The sequence below is a fragment of the Astatotilapia calliptera genome, chromosome 23, assembly GCF_964374335.1.
Source record: "Astatotilapia calliptera chromosome 23, fAstCal68.1, whole genome shotgun sequence".
Classification (NCBI taxonomy): domain Eukaryota; kingdom Metazoa; phylum Chordata; class Actinopteri; order Cichliformes; family Cichlidae; genus Astatotilapia; species Astatotilapia calliptera.
In genome coordinates this window covers 4961544-4977468 of record NC_137443.1, presented here as the reverse complement: position 1 = coordinate 4977468, position 15925 = coordinate 4961544, and the positions used below count along the sequence as shown (strand labels likewise).

Below are 15925 nucleotides of genomic sequence, written 5' to 3'. Positions count from 1 at the left end.
CAGGTGCCATTCATACAGGTAACGAGTGGGGGACAGAAAAGCTTCTTACAGAAGACGTTACAGGTCTGTGAGAGCCAGAGATTTTCCTTGTTTGAGGTGACCAAATACTTATTTTCCACCCTAATTTACGAATAAATTCTTTACAATTCCTACCATGTGAATTCATGGATTTTTTTTTTCACATTCTGTCTCTCACAGTTGAAGTGTACCTCTGGTGCAAATTACTGACCTCTGTCATCATTTTAAGTGGAGGAACTTGCACAATCGGTGGCTGACTAAATACTTTTTTGCCCCACTGTATGTCCTGACTTGGATTTCCCACCACTTTTCTGCAGTTCATGGCACATGTGTTATCTCTGTTCCTTTGTTGGTATATTTCACAACAGCCTGATGTTGATTGCATATACACTATAAAACATCAAGAGCCATTATGTGAACCCGTTGTTTTAGTTGATTTCCTGCATCGATTACACGTAAAATGTTATCTTATTTTCATCTAAGTTACAAGTTTATATCTATAAAATACAATTTCATTAATAACACAAACAATGAAAGTCATTAATTTATCAGCGCACGTGTGAGGAGCTGTCTTTGAGTGTGCAGTATTTGTAACTCAGTACATGACATTCTGATTTTAGGAAAAGAAATGCTAATTTTTAATTTATTGGTGGATTAATTTTATTTCTCACTGAGTTGATGAGCAGGGGTGCAGTTAGATTAAGATTATTCTAACATGGTTGGATCTAGTCCTTTTCCTGTTGCTCAGGTTTGTTGTGGAGGTTTTTATGGCGGACAACATACGGCTCAGGCCAGTGACTTCTCCACTGTTGTTAAACTGATAAAATGTTTAAGCATGGCTTTTGCGCTTGCGCAAGCCTGTTATGCCTGAAAGTTTCACACAAATTTCTGATAGGATAAACTGATGACATTAGGTATCCAAACAGTCAAAGGTCAGCTTTATTGCAGCATCATAATGTTTGCCAAAAGCAGTTTTTCAGTCATTATTCAGCACCATAACTGAGGGGCACGAGGGGAGATTGTGACCATATATGTCTTTTATTGAATTGGTTATACCTGCTTTTGCTGCCTAACATTTAAAGTAAATATTCTGTATGAGTTTACACAGACATGGAGCTGCACTATAACTTGAATAATTTGAAGCAGCATACAACCACAAGGAAGTCATTTTAGTTCTATTTTGAATTTCTTTTCTGACCGTCTTCCTGTAGTAACTTTTCCAGTGAGGCGAGTCAGGCCACAGTGTACGGACCTCCTAGCCTCTCAGAAGCAGCTGACGCAGCAGCAGGAAGCGCAGTTCCTCCCCCCTCTTCTTCATCTTCGTCTTCTTCACCTCCATCGTCCTCAGCTTCAGCTTTTTGCCCAATCAACCCTTCTTCCCGACACATCGTAGAGCGTCAGTCCCGGATGCTCAACTTCAGGGTCGAGTACCGGCAACGCTCTGTAGAGCTGGTGGTTGAGGAGGGCAGCACAGTTGGTGAGCACCGCAAACTCGCACAGATGTACCGTGTCCATATTTAACGCTTTCACACTGACTTTTGCAAACAAAAGGTCAATTTTCCTTTCTTTGTCTAATCCAATCCATAGGAGAAATCAAACAGATCCTTGAAACAGAGCTTGGTGTTCCGGTGTCCAAAATGCAGTTGAAAGGGTGGAAGAGCGGAGATGTGTCTGATAGTGTGAGTTTAAAGCTTTAATTTTTATAAAGCACCTTGAGGTGACTACTGTTGTGAATTGGTGCTGTATAAATAAAGCTGAATTGTATTGAATTGAATTAACACATTAAGACACTAAGAAAAATGGCGATATAACACAAGTCTGCTCCTTCTGTTAATTGTTTTACATTACCAGACAGGTGTTGCATTTAGGAGCCGATCTAATTTATATTGTCTCTACAGCTATAACTCATTCACAGGACCTTTTTACAGTTGTGTATGTTTATGTGTGTGTACTCAGATGGTGCTGAGAAGTTTACACCTGCCCAAGAACAACAGCCTGTATGTCCTGACCCCCGACATTGCCCCTACTGCCAGCACCAGCAAAAACAGGTACTCTCTAACTCCCATCCTTATTATGGGGATAAATCCTTTCTTGTCATTCTGCTGCGTATACACTATAAATCATTATAGGTAGTGGCATGAGTGCAGTTCAAACACCAGGTGGTGCTATATCTCCACTTATAAAGAGGAGAGGGAGCCAACGCTGCTTTCATAGCTTTATTAGGAGACATTTGACCTGGCAGTGCACATTCGCTTTTCACATCCTTTGTGACATTTTGAGAAGATGAGAGGAACGTCTGGTGCCACACTCTTTGTGTGTTATGCAAATAATAATTTTGTCGTCCGTCTTTGTCATCTTCGCTATGATATTGTTGCTTGCCAAAGGTTTTCCTTTGCATCTTTCTCTTCAGAAGTTGTGTATGTGACAGCCACACTTCATATCTATTATTTATACCTTGCTTGAAAGATCACACATTAACACGCAGTAACAATAGAGATTTTCTGGGAAAGCCTGTGAAGTCGGTGTTCTTCATCCAGAGGTTTCTCGGGTTGTCTTAGTGAATGCGTGACAGCATTAGCAACCTTTTTCTCTGAAATGTCAGGCAGCTCAGGATAAAGTCGTAGCCGTAATACAATCATAGTTGGCAGCTGAGCATGTGATTGGTCTTTCATCAGTATCAGGTAAACATCATCCAAAGAAATAATATATCTGCTTTATTCTACTTGGTTATCACAGGATGACAAAGATCATTTTTATTTTTTATTTTGAGGGGATTGGACGGATAATGATAGATATGAAGGGTACACATTTTTTTGTTTGTGGGAATATGTCTTTAAAATATTACCTTGCACTATTTGTATGGTTGCAGTATTTGAGTTCTTTGTTTGTATGAGTGTTTGCTGTCTGTCATTGTCCCCGCCATGTAATTTTGTGTGCGCTGTAATTTGAAGACACATCCAGGCAGAATGATTGAGGATCTACAGTGCCACTTCTGTGATTAATAACGGAATTGGTTTTCTTTTTTGAAGCTAATGTCCCCGAGGACATGGTCTGTGAGCTAAAAACAAAACGGGAAAGAAATGATTTAATGGAAATTTACCAGAAGTGGTTAGTGTTTTATGTGTTCTTCAGAATATTTTTGAAATTAATGGTTGAGCAGTGTAGTTTCAGATCCAGCACCAGTACTGTTATCAGCATTTATCAATTTAACATTGCATTAAAAAAGCAGCTGTAAGGTCTTCTTGAGTGCATAATTATGTAATTGTGGAACCTAATAAGTTGTGACGTAGTCTGGGACATTTTGAAGTATAACATTTTGTGAGCAGAGTTTCCCGTGTCTCTATGAATCATCTTCAAATCATCATCAAAAGCTCTGTGAGGCATGTATCTTCAATGAGCATTAGTTCGTTTGTTAGAAGATCAAGAGGGTTTTTGTTTAGGTTTTTTTTTATTTTATTTTTTTTATTGGCGTGTCATACATTGACCTCCAATTTTTTTAAATCTTTTCTTTTTTCAGCTGTGAATTAAAAAAAACAAAAATTGTACTGTAGCTCTCCCCTGAGAAAGCATCCACATGTCAGCAGAATACGTGTGGAGGAAGTAATTTGGCAGTTTGCAGCTTTCCGTGCTAGTTAGGCTAAGTGGTAGTTATACGGTGTTGTCAGTTAATGACCCTCCGTTGCTCTCTCTCTTCCCTGCCTCTCCTCATCTTCTCACTCGTACACCGACTGCTGTGTCTTTTTAGCAGCACCGTTGCCTTTCCTCCAAGTGTTATCGATATCATTTTGGGTGTCAGGAGCTCGTTATTCTGTGTCAGCTATTTTAGCGGCGGACAGTTGGGGCTGAAAGGGGTGGGTGGGCTCTTGTGTATATGCACATGCAATTGTCTATTAACGTGTGCCTGCGTGCGTATGGTGACCATGTTGGCATACTGGGAGCGGATAGGTGACAAATCACAGAATGTGAAGGGAGCAGTCCCCTGTAGCGAGACCAAACAGGCTGTTGGCTTGTAGTAAAAATAAACTGTGGTCACACCATATACACACAGTTCATGTGAAGTGTCTGCAGATTTGTTGTAGCAGAGAGATCTCAGTGCAAGAATTAGTGTCATACCATCTCAAAGTATTCATGTCTTATGAATGAACTGATTTGGTATCAAATGACCATAAATGACCAGTTCTTGTGTTATTTGTGTTTTAAATATCTTATAATATTTGATTTACTGATGAAAGTGGCAGTCTTCTCATTTTACTCATGCAACATAATTAGAGGAATTAAGGATGAATCAAATGAGTATTACAATGTATGAGGGAAAATGAGAAAGAGCTTGATTTTCATGAGAAAATCATGAAAAACGACGTGTGTGTCTTTATAAAATCTGAAACTTCACTATGGAAGGAAATCTGTAATTCTTATAGTGTGTATATATCTTAATGATTATTTTTTACTGTTGATTATATTGTATCCCTGCCTTTGAGAAGCTTTAACCACGGCCCTGATTTCAGTTTCACTTCTAATAAGCAAAACTGAGTGCAGCACTTTACGGGTTAACATTAAGACAAAGGTCTACTTTTATTTGTTTTTGACCTACTGTCCCACAAGTTTCTAATAAAATGTAGCCTCCCAGCATGTAATTATTATCTAATTAACCATAATTAATCCAAATATAGCAGAATATCTAATTAGTAACATTAAAAAAAACTATGTATCTCATTTCCCTCTAAGTAATCTATTTGTTTGTCTCAACTTGGATGGATGTTGCACACACTAAAGCCATTTTCAAACAGGCATCCGGCAACAGTGTTTGCTTCAAAAATCCACACACGGAGTTGCCTCTTTATTAGTTGCACTTGTAGTCTGCCACAATTCGGTACAAGAGCTCTGCTATAAAACCTATTTTTATTGTGTTTAACCTTTTGTGGAGTGTATAATGTTGTTGTGTATGTATATTTAGAGTGAAAGTGGTGTTGTGCTCTAATAATGCACTGACAAGTGGTTCTTGTCATTTATGAGAATATTTGAAAAGCCTTTGAATATAATACAAGCCAGAAGATAACTGCAGCTAAACCTCAGTGCTAAAACATCTTATTTAAAACCATCGCAGTGGTGTCAACAGAAACATTTTAGGTATCCCAAAGTCGGCTTTATGGCAGAGCAGTTTTATGGGATTTCTTTAGGTTACATGGTGCATGTAATAGGATGACCACAAAGTGTAAAAATGGGTGGTTCGTGGCACTCGGGCAATATCTTTTTGACATCTAGGAAGAAAATAGCGGTCATACAGACTGTCTTATCGAAGTTTGAGCTTCTTTTAATTTGGCTGGTAGCTATGTTCCATATTACAGACTGCAATATGGTGTGCACTGAAAATGTTTATATATTCAACATTGTGATTTTGCATGATTGATATTCAGTATCAAAGCCAAAAAGGGGGGAAAAAACGGTGTAAGTACATTTTTCAGACACATTTTCTACCAGGATTGTTTTGCTTGTTGAGACATATTCATTTTTAGCTTTTGTTGGTTTCAGAGAAGCAGTATAACACACAGCAGGTATGACAGGAGTATAACGTGCAGAGACGTAAAGTTGCTTGATAATATTTTAAAACTGGTATATATGAATAACCTTAACTTAACTTAATAGTATAGTTATGAAAGCAGGAAAAAACATCTCTTAGTGAAAGTTTTCTTCTAGCTGCTAATGATTTTTTCCAAACAAAAAGCAAAAAGGAACCACTACCATCTAAATAAAATGGCTTGTAACACACATTTTGAATGAGAGTAATGAACCTCTCACTGTCTCCCGAACTATATTTGCTAGTTTGTATTTTTTTTTTTTAATCTGAAAAGACAGTTATCCACCCAAATGTAATTTCTCAGTGCTCATAGTGAAAATTCAAATCTCCCGTAAATGGTAATATCCAAAGCAATTACTTTGTCGAGCTTGGCTCATGCTGTACACAGACCTCCACCAAAACCGACTGATTAAATAGTGCTGCACTGTCATTATGATCCCGCTGAGCAAACTCCTTTTGGTTGTCTTGTTTGATTAGAAATAAATCTCGAGGCTTCGGGAGGTATTCCTTTGAGCACCGATTCATTTAGATAGTTATTTAGTTAGTGAAGTGATGTGGTTAGTAATGGTCTGAAGTTTTTCTGTGGCCATGTTGATGACCGCATGTGAATACAAGATGGTGTTAAGGAGGAGCTAATCTCGTGCATAAATGATGAAGGGCTGATGAATATTTCAATGGAGCCTGTTTCCTTTATTGTTTATTCTCTGCTCCAGCTCTGAGCAGGCACGTGTTTGCCGAGGAAAGGTTATTTTAATTTGAACTCTGGAAAGGAATTTGAAATTAAAAAAGCGATTCATGAGGTTTTTTTATGTATTCTTGTTTTATTGAGCTTTGCCTGTCGGCTTACGCTTCACCTCCGCGTGTCAGCTGTCCAGTCTCAGATACACAGATACTTCAGGGAGATAGCTAACTGGTCAGCTAAAGCAGTGATGCGAAGGATTGTGCGAGTAGCACAATAATAACCTTTTGGAAACAATGGCAGATCAAAATAGAGCAGAACCTGAATGGTTTCACATTTTTCTGCTTTGTTGTGGATGCAAAATATGGAGGAGGTAAGCAGACTCTCGTGTGCGCCTCAGAACCTCCTTTGTACCTGTTAGGGGCATAAGATGAGCTGGCGTGTATTCTGCTGGTTGGTGTGTTTTTTCAAGCATTTAAAGCAGCAGCTGAAACACGCGTTATGGTAGTTCGTAAATACCAGTGAGCAGTTTTGGTGAATGTTTATGGGACAGCGTATGCGTGTATGGGTATTGGTGTTTTGTAGGCACATGTCACATTGTGTGCATGTGTGCGTGCGTGTGCGTCTCTGTGTCTGGCAGTGCTAGTTTAATAAGGTCTAGAGTCTGCTCTGTGCCGCGGGGACTCACAGCTTAGGCGACAGGCTTACCTCAGAATGAAACCAATCTGTTTAGCCTGCTCTTCTCCCCCTGCAGAACGCTCCATTTTTGCTGTCCATAAAGTTAAATGACATTTTCCTCACGGCACCCTTATGCCATGTCAAGTGCCTCCGGAGATGTTCCGGGCCGACCTAGATGTCAACGAGTGTGTGTGTGTGTTGAGTGAGAAAGGGACCTCTGAAGGCAGAAGCAAACACTGCGACATCCACATTTCAACCCTGCACTGCTTGAAGGGCCTGCTTCCCCGAGAAGACAGCCGCTTTGAAAACACAGGTGGTGAAAGCGGTCCAGACAAAGGGATGTTAGATTTGAAACATGGTTGTTCTGTTTATATGTGAACCAGCAGGCCTTCCTTAGACAGATGGGAAATGACAAGGAGATGACTCATCATGAGTGGCAGTTTGTTTCCGGTCTGAATGCATTTGATATTTTAAGTAGCTATATTTGTACTATAGAGCATGATGAGTGATATATTTTTCAAAGTAAATCTCAAACAGAACCTCCACCCACACACACACCAAATGGCTCATCGGCCTGCCATAAATGACTGATAAGATGTTCCTTCTTTGCTTGGAAGGACAGAGTAACACTTCCACTCAGTTTACCCTCTATCTCTGCCTATTTAGGAGTCTAGCCGCTTGCCAGCAGCAGCTCGGGACTGTGTCCAAACATAATCGTGATATTAGCTAGATCCTTATTTATATGTCCCTACCCCTTCCATCTCTCCTCTCTCTCACACACACGCACACACATCGCTCTCATCCGTCTGCTCGGGCCTATTACATATGCATCCATCCTTCCCACTTCACACATTTCCAATCTTCTCCAGTTAGCTACAACAAACATTACATTTACATATTGATTTCGTAGTTTTAGTCAATGTAAATATGCTGTCATTACAGTAAATTTGAGCTTCTGTTAACATAAGCTCGTCCAGATCTGCGCAGATTAAGGGTGTGATTGCATAATTAATGTGTGCGCTACATATTAATTCCCCCATCCCTCTCTTTCTCTCAACTCTTCCTCCTCTTCTTGGGTTCTGAGCCCTGATTAAGTGCCTGTTTCGGCCTTTAAGCCTCCCATTGCTATTCAGCCTCACAGACCCAGCGTTTGCTCAAAACGCTACTTAACCTCACAGCTTATTGTAAATTAAGCTTCCAAAAGTTGATTCCCCCACCTCTTCTTCTCTAACACTGCTGTAAGTTAGTAAGTGAGCTACGGGTGTCGGTCCAGAGGCAACATCTTAGAGCAGCGGTTGTCTGTAAATACCGCTTTCACAGATTAATATGAAAGTTTCTTAGTAAATGTCTGCTGGACTTATTTGCAGAATTACTCTGAAACTTTTTCACATTCAGTTTTAGTTTTGTATTATTGTTATTTTTCACTTTTAAGTTGGTGAAAAGAATTTCACGCTGAAGGGAATGCAAATGGAGATAACTATAGCATAGTCAGTCAATACATACTTTATGACCTGCCTACAACAACATTAACAGCTTTCTAGATACATCTATTGTAACTGTAACTGGACTAGGTTTAGGCTATTTCAGATTTTTGACTGTGTTCAGCTAGTTCAGGATATGCCACAGCAAAATGTTGCTTTTTATTTATATTTATTTTTTAGTTCTGAAAGTACTGTAGGCCTTTTCTCCTGTTTTGTTAGCGTTAAGGCAGATTGATCGACTCCCCGCTGTTAATGTGCAGGTGGTCATAGCTGTTGGAGCCTGCTGTGCTGAACATAGCTCTGGACAGGCTTGTTAAGACATAACCAGAAAAGAGAACGACTTACCCCCTGAGGAAGCACCCACCTCCCCACAGGCCAGCAGGCTACCACTAGTCGACAAGTTTCAGCTTGCCCTTTACTCAACTCGAGTCACTGTTAGCAATTATGTATGTTTGTCTTTGCCCTCTTCTTTCTCTTGTGTCATTGTTCTGTCACCTCATTTAGGTGTTTTCTCTCTGCATCAATCTGTGTTTTCATTTCCTTTATAGCATTTATCCCTATTTCTTACGGTTTCCAATGTTCCCTCTTCTCGTTTAGTGCTCTTCAGGATTCATTAAACCAAAACTTCCTGCTGGTCATTAGCCACCGTGAGGCTCAGAGGGACTACAACCTCAACTTTCCCGGCTCCAGAACCATACAGGAGGTATGGACACACACACCACATTAGATATCACAGTGTCACTTTCTATGCACACATACGCACAAAGTCTCTGTAATGCACCCACATCATGCACTCACATAATATTATTGTGCCTTATTCTGGCTTCTCATAATACAACTTTCATTCCATTTGCCAAACATTGCTAGTCTATCTCAGCCATCGATTCATTATTCATCACAAATGATCACATTTCAGAGCACATAATTACTCTCACAGCTGCGCTCTGGTACAGCCCCCTCGTTTTTTCTGGACTCCCCCAGCTCTGCGTCTTTCTCTCTCTCTCTCGCTGCAGTGTCAGCAGTCTAGAAAGCCATTTAAATGACTAAACATTGTTTGATCTAGGCATGTGGGTGCAGTGGAAAAAGACAGTGCGTTCGCTTACTCCATCTGAAACTAAACAGTAGCCTTTGCAGCCTATGAAATATTTATGGTTACTCAGCTAGGACCCAGTGTGAGTCCAGTGCATGTCTTTATCCGTTGGTTATTGCTATCACAGCTGCAAATTGATTAGATGTTAAGGAACATGGGAAAGTAAGTGTATGCTTGCTTGAATGCGAAGACGAGTGAGTGTGTCTTGCTGTATCGGTTTTTAGGTCCTACTTGTGTTGAAATCTGAACTTGCCTGCATATAGAAACATGTCTTTTAGGCTGCATCCACACCAAGGCCAGATTTAGACACAGGCAATCTTAGAGAGCTTACGACGTAACCTATGAAAGTGGCCGACGGAATTTATGCTTGTGCTGGTGCATTATGTGTTAATTACCGTGTGGTCACATCCCAGTGTTTTCACCACTAAAGCATATATCTGACCACACTACTGTGTCCTTTTAGGTCCCCTGAAGTCAAGTATTTTGAAAACTCTACCAAGCTAAGATTTAGTTTTAGTAAGGACGGGTTGATCATAAATTGATCATGCAGGCACCAACATCCAACTGCTGACTGATTGAATCTCATCAGTCACTATCTGTCCTTCCGTGAGTCATCACACCCCATCACATGACCCTTTTGTGGGAGAAAACAAAAGCATTGGTCTTGGCAACCAGTGGTTAATTCAATGAGGAAAACAAATTACAGGTGTTGCTGAGCCTGGTGTTTATGCTCTTAGCTGTTCTACAGCTAAACTGTGCATTTTATTAAGCTACAACTTCCTACCACAGACTGTCCAGGTGTACGTCAGTGGACATGTAAAATACATTTTTAGGTGAATGGACAGATATTGCTTCAGTTTGTTTATTAATGGTGCAGAAACTCTGTTTAATATGAAAACATATTAGAGTGGATATAGCCATACACAGCTGCCCTGTGCTGTCCTGCTCTGCTCTGGCAGGGAGAGACCTGAGCAGGAAACATTTATTAGTCAGTGTTTGCTAGCCAGCTGCTAGAAGTAAGAACTTTAACTCTGTCTTACAGTACCTCCTTGAAAGTTTAGGTAATTTAAACTCAATTTAAATGATTTGATCTCAGTGTATCAGGATGTTTAATGTCTGTGGATTCTTTACATGCCTATGACTAGTTGTTTGTCAGTTTAGATGTGCTGAATGCTTCTGTGTTTTACATCCAGACCAACTGTTTTCTCAAAAGCAAAAGTGAAAGGTGTTTATTCTTCCTTGTTCTCTACAACCACTGCTGTTCTGGCCTAGGTCCTCGTTGCAGTTCAAGATTACACTAATAATAATCAGGCTGCACGCAGGGCCTGTAATGGTGCTAATTGAACAGATTAGTATAACCAGCATCTGAACTGGAGGCAGCTCGCCTCCCTGGACTTCTCTCTCTTCTCCATTTGCGCTCTCATTTTTTTCTCCTCCTTCATCATCTCCCCTTTTTTTTTTCCTCACTCTCTTCTCAGGCAGATGGTTTTGATGAGCACCCACTGTGAACCTTAAGTGTTTCTGCTGGGATTACAAACACTGGGGAGGGGTCCCTGTGGTGTGGGAGGGGGGAACTGTGGACACAGAAAGGAGGCAAAGGACTGTTGGCTTGGTGGGGGTGCTGTAAGAGGCCACGGGGGATAGAGAAGGGACCATGTGGGCTTAAACAGGCCTCCACGTTGCGGTCCTTTCCTTACAAATGCTTGTCTTTAGGCATCTCAAGGCCCCCTGCGGGGAAAATGAGACCCAGAACTTTAACCTGAATATATCATGTGTATACATCATGTAAGGGCTGGCTCAGAAACGTTTTCGGAGTCAGAGTGAATGTGAAAGAGTAGTTGTGGAGTGGAGTTGCTTTAGTATGGCTTGCCTGTGGGAGAGATGAGGAAATAGACTGAAAAAAATATACAATAAGAAGAATAATTAAAGACACCAGCAAGAAGGGAAATGCTGTTCTGTCAACAGAAATATCTTGGGACGCAACAAAGTGGTAACAACACATATTCAGCCTGACTGACACTCTTTTCTGGTATACTGTGTCCAATCTCACATATGGACACCACTACAGAGCACCTTTCTTTCCCCATTCTCCCTTTTGTCTTTACTGAAGACTAACCGATGGTCCCTGCTTGTGCATATCAATAAGGATGGAGTCTTGTCTTCTTGTTTGTCTTTGCCAAAGACTGTGGCTTTGCCTTGTGGCTCTCAGGGAACTGCCCTTACCCCTCCCTTTCTATTCCTTCATTCTCCATCTCTCTCCCAGTGTCCCCTTTCCACTTTCTTTCTTCTCCATCTCTAGAGCTCAAGGCGGTGTAGACTCTGATTGGCATTACCAGACTATACTGTGGGGGTAAGTTGCTGGCTAGCTTCTGAGCTAAGCTGGAGAGCAAATGTTTGCCAGGGAAGTAGAGGGTAGAATAGGCATGGCTGCCGGGTCCTGAGTTGTCCGTGACCAGACCAGTTGTCCTGGGGATTTCCCTTGTCTGCTGCCCCCCCACGCCCCCACCCCGCCCACCCCAGGGCTTGTGGATGGGCCCCATCCTTGCTCCGCAGCTGGGCGACATATAGGAACCGAATGCAGACAGAGGCTAGAGAGCTGAGAAAAGGAGGGTTGGATCGAAAAGGAATGAAAGAAAGGCATCTGGTGCTTAGGGGAGATGAAGAAAGAGAGAGGGAGCTTGTGACTGTTTAACGGAAACCTTTCCTTTTCTTTGATTTGCTTCCAGGCAAGGATTACAGGCAATTGGCATTTACAATGATTGGATCATTAATTTTGCCGTGAGGCATATTGCCCAGCAGCTCAGCACCACTGCCAGTTTAGCTAATGTTGTGTATAACTGGCTCATACACCCTTGCCTCATCTCAACATGAACAGCCGCACACAATTTGCAGCACTGTGTTAGACTTTGATATAAATCCCTTTATGCTCCCTTAAAGGCATTTTCTTTACATTTTATCTTCTCTGTGTAGAAGTCAGGTTGATCAATACCTTTCACAAGCCGCCGAATCGTTCGACCACCAATGCCATGTTTTGCTTAATACCCCATGCAATGACGTTCCAAATGTAGGCCCCTTGTTTAGAGACAAACAAGTCTGAATTATTTGTAAGTAGGAATTTGCTATGGAAGTGTTACTGAGAGGCAACTATTAAACGTAATTGTTTTAGTTTGTTTCAGTCTCACTTATCAGTCAGATGGCTGTTGCGGTAGACAGGGGGCAGCATTAGACAGTATTGCTCCATGTGTGGTTGGATTGCAGCCCTCAGTAACAATGCTCTGTAACCGAGGGCTGCAACAAGAAATTCAGCTAGCTGGGTTAAGGCCAGGCATTCTGTCAAGCTAGTCTTGGGTTCTTATCTGTCCTTAATTTTATTAATAATTAGTTTTCTTTCAGTCGTTTTTCACAATATTTCATATGTCAGGAAAAGATTGAGTGACTCCCTTCAGATTTTGACAGTGTAGTTTCAGGTGGACACGCTTGCTGTATAGATGTGGGTGGGGGTTTTTTTTGTGGTGAGATCAGATTGTCCTTTGCCAGGTGTCTTTCACTCTCTGTCTCCACTCTCCTCCTCCACCTCTCACCTTCACTCTCTCTGTGGTGGGCGTAAGTTTGTTGTTTCTCTGATGCTGCTTTAACCTCTGACTGCAGTCTCTTCATTACTAGTGTTTATGCCTCTCCTTTCCTCCCTTTTCCCCTCTATTCATCGGCCGGCCAGCCGGTCAGTCAAATCCCTGTAGTCTGGCTGGTCAAACATAGATATTACACTCTGTAATAACACTGGCCACCCGCTTTGACCCCAGCCTGCTGTCCTGATCATAGCCTCTTCATAAGGATAGGCACCGAGCCGTGTGGTGTGGGATTTACGACGGAAAGGCAAAGGATGGACTGTGCCACTCATTTATTATTGTTCTTTTATACTTCTCCCTCCATGTTTGTACTCTGAATTGCTTTGCCGTGCTTTGCCCATCCACAGTGAAATAAAATTATGTTTGTGACTGATAATGTGTAGGAAAAAAATATTCTGCTCAAAAACTATTTTAGCTTTGATTTTTGCTTTTGTTTTAAGAGGGTTGATGATTTGTGTTTCCACAGGTTTGTTTTTGTTTTGTTTTTTATGCCAGTAAAGATTTTCAACTTTAATATTTGGGACAAAAGTGTTCCTTACTTTGTTTTATTTAATTTTTTTTGAGCATTTCTTTTATAAAAGATAACAAGAGTCATTCTGATTGTGCTCCCAGACAGTTTTTAAACTACATATAAATGCAAAGTGCGGTAATAAGTAGTATTATGGGACAAGCAGCCGAGCATTGTCTATCTTCATAATCTTTACAGTTCAGTGTGCTGCACAGGCTTTCCTGCTTTCCCCGAGATTGGCTTTGACTTTGTGTTTGTAGCGTTCTTTAAGTTTCCACCTCCATGACCAGCAGCCCTGAATATGCTCAAGGATCCATCTCTTCTCAGTGCTTGTTACATAGACAGGATTTGCCCTGTGTGTGTGGAGGGATCTTAGCTCCACAATAGATAGTTTTCTCAGCATCAGTGTTCAGCCCTGCGGGCCTGAACGGCAGAATCCTGCAGAACAAACGCACTAGAATCCACGGCCGCCAGCGTTCAGACACCGACAGGGCTTTGATCAGGGTTGACTGGCGCACATCAGGCTGGCGTTAGGGCTTTAAACCAACAACCCAGCAGCCGGTGTAACGCAACGCTTGACGGGACAGGCGCTTGCTGGCTGCTAACTGTTTAAAAGCAAGGAGTGTTATTAAGTGATGCAGATACAGCGTCCGCACATGAATGGGAGAAGAGAAATACTGTTCATTTCAGAGCGTGGGGCTGTTGTCGCTGGGAATTAGCAGTGGCATCTGAAGAATGCTGATAACACTGGCTGTCTCTTTTCTGTCCTTCTCTCTCCTTTGACTTCTGAAGCCCTTTATTCTCTGCCTCTTCTGTTCTTCCGAGCGGAGGATGCCTCCTAAAATTTACAGCGTTGTATGCAACGTAATGAGGCAATCATGTTGACGCTAAAACTGACCCACCCGCTGGCTAGAATATAGAGAAATATCAAAGCTCTTTGTGTAGAGTCAGAGAGGCAGGGCATGCTGTTGTCATTACGGATGTTACATGAGTTTTGTGTATTGCAAGTATACAGTAATATTCAATAAAATACAATCATTTCCTCTGTTTGCAGGTGAAGAGAAACATTTCAGACTTGACCAACATCCCAGTCCGGCATCAGCAGTGGGAGGGATGGCCTGCATCAGCGTCTGATGATTCTGTAAGACACACACACACACACACACACACACACACACACACACACACACAAATGCAAAAAGTCAGTCAAACTATTCATCGGGGAACATTTTCTGTGGGTGTTTGAATCAGTAAAGGTATGCAATGACGATACGAGCATCTAAGCAGTGATAGTGAAAAATAGATTTTTGCTTATTGCAGTGCTCCCCAGGGACGGTTTTTTTCCCTGTTTATTTGTTTTGTTTTGTTTTGTTTTTTAGTTAAATAATCCAGAGTGTTCTCATTTTTGACTGACTGGAACCTAAGTTGGATTTCTGCAGATGAGTCTATTACTTGAAACATGGTCTCACAAATTGGTCTTAAAACATATTTTAAATCTTGGGAGGAAGTCCTAAAATTGTCTGTGGTTTCTCAAAATGGTGTCATTGCTCCATGAAATAAGTTTGATTTTGATACAGCAAGACATTGCTTAGATGTGATTCATGATTTAGCGGCGTTTCTGTTGATTCCAGCTGGATGAGATGGTCAAATAAACAAAATTCCTTAGGATTTTTCTGAGGATTGGTCTAAGGTCAATCTAGGCAAGCAAAAAAATGTTAAAAATTTATTTTTTTTCCCCCAAGAAATCCACTCGTACTGTGCTTTTACAAATCTGTCACATGGTTCAAAATCTGTGTGCCTTTGAGAAAAAAAAGAATAAACACCCTTCCGGTTTCTGTCCATTGGTTTTGCTAGAGTACCCGAGGCACAGAAAATTGTTCCAATCTCGAAACTGCGCCAAAACAGCTGTCAGAAGTATGAGAGTAAGATGTTAAAGGTAATTAAGACGTCAAAGATGGTTCCCATTCTGTGTCCTCTGTCTGTGGACATTAAAGCTCACATCATTCGGTCCCGCTGACCTCTCTTGTCTCAGGGTTGCCCTTCCCAACCATTCACCCTACACACAGTCAAGCTGATCAGAGGCGGCCCTCATACAGAACCTCGAAGAACCTCTGACCCCTTTTGCCTCACCCCTTCTTTGGCAGCATATGTGTTCCCATGCTAATTGTTTGGGATGTTTTCATGCCTACATTGAGAATCTGTTGTGCACACATTCTTCCAGCTAACAATTTTCATTTTGGTCTTTGTAATTGTTTGGTTTGGTGTATTTT

At 41.3% G+C, this 15925-nt stretch overlaps 1 protein-coding gene across 1 annotated transcript in view; it reads left to right on the top strand.

The window, feature by feature from the left end:
- faf1 (Fas (TNFRSF6) associated factor 1) overlaps positions 1 to 15925 on the top strand; it is a 62030-nt gene that overhangs the window by 7552 nt on the left and 38553 nt on the right. The window contains exons 4-8 of the mRNA XM_026157685.2: positions 1230 to 1495; positions 1606 to 1697; positions 1975 to 2066; positions 9029 to 9134; positions 14710 to 14796. Of these exons, the coding sequence (XP_026013470.1) occupies positions 1230 to 1495; positions 1606 to 1697; positions 1975 to 2066; positions 9029 to 9134; positions 14710 to 14796 (643 nt within the window). The remainder of the gene's footprint in view (positions 1 to 1229; positions 1496 to 1605; positions 1698 to 1974; positions 2067 to 9028; positions 9135 to 14709; positions 14797 to 15925) is intronic.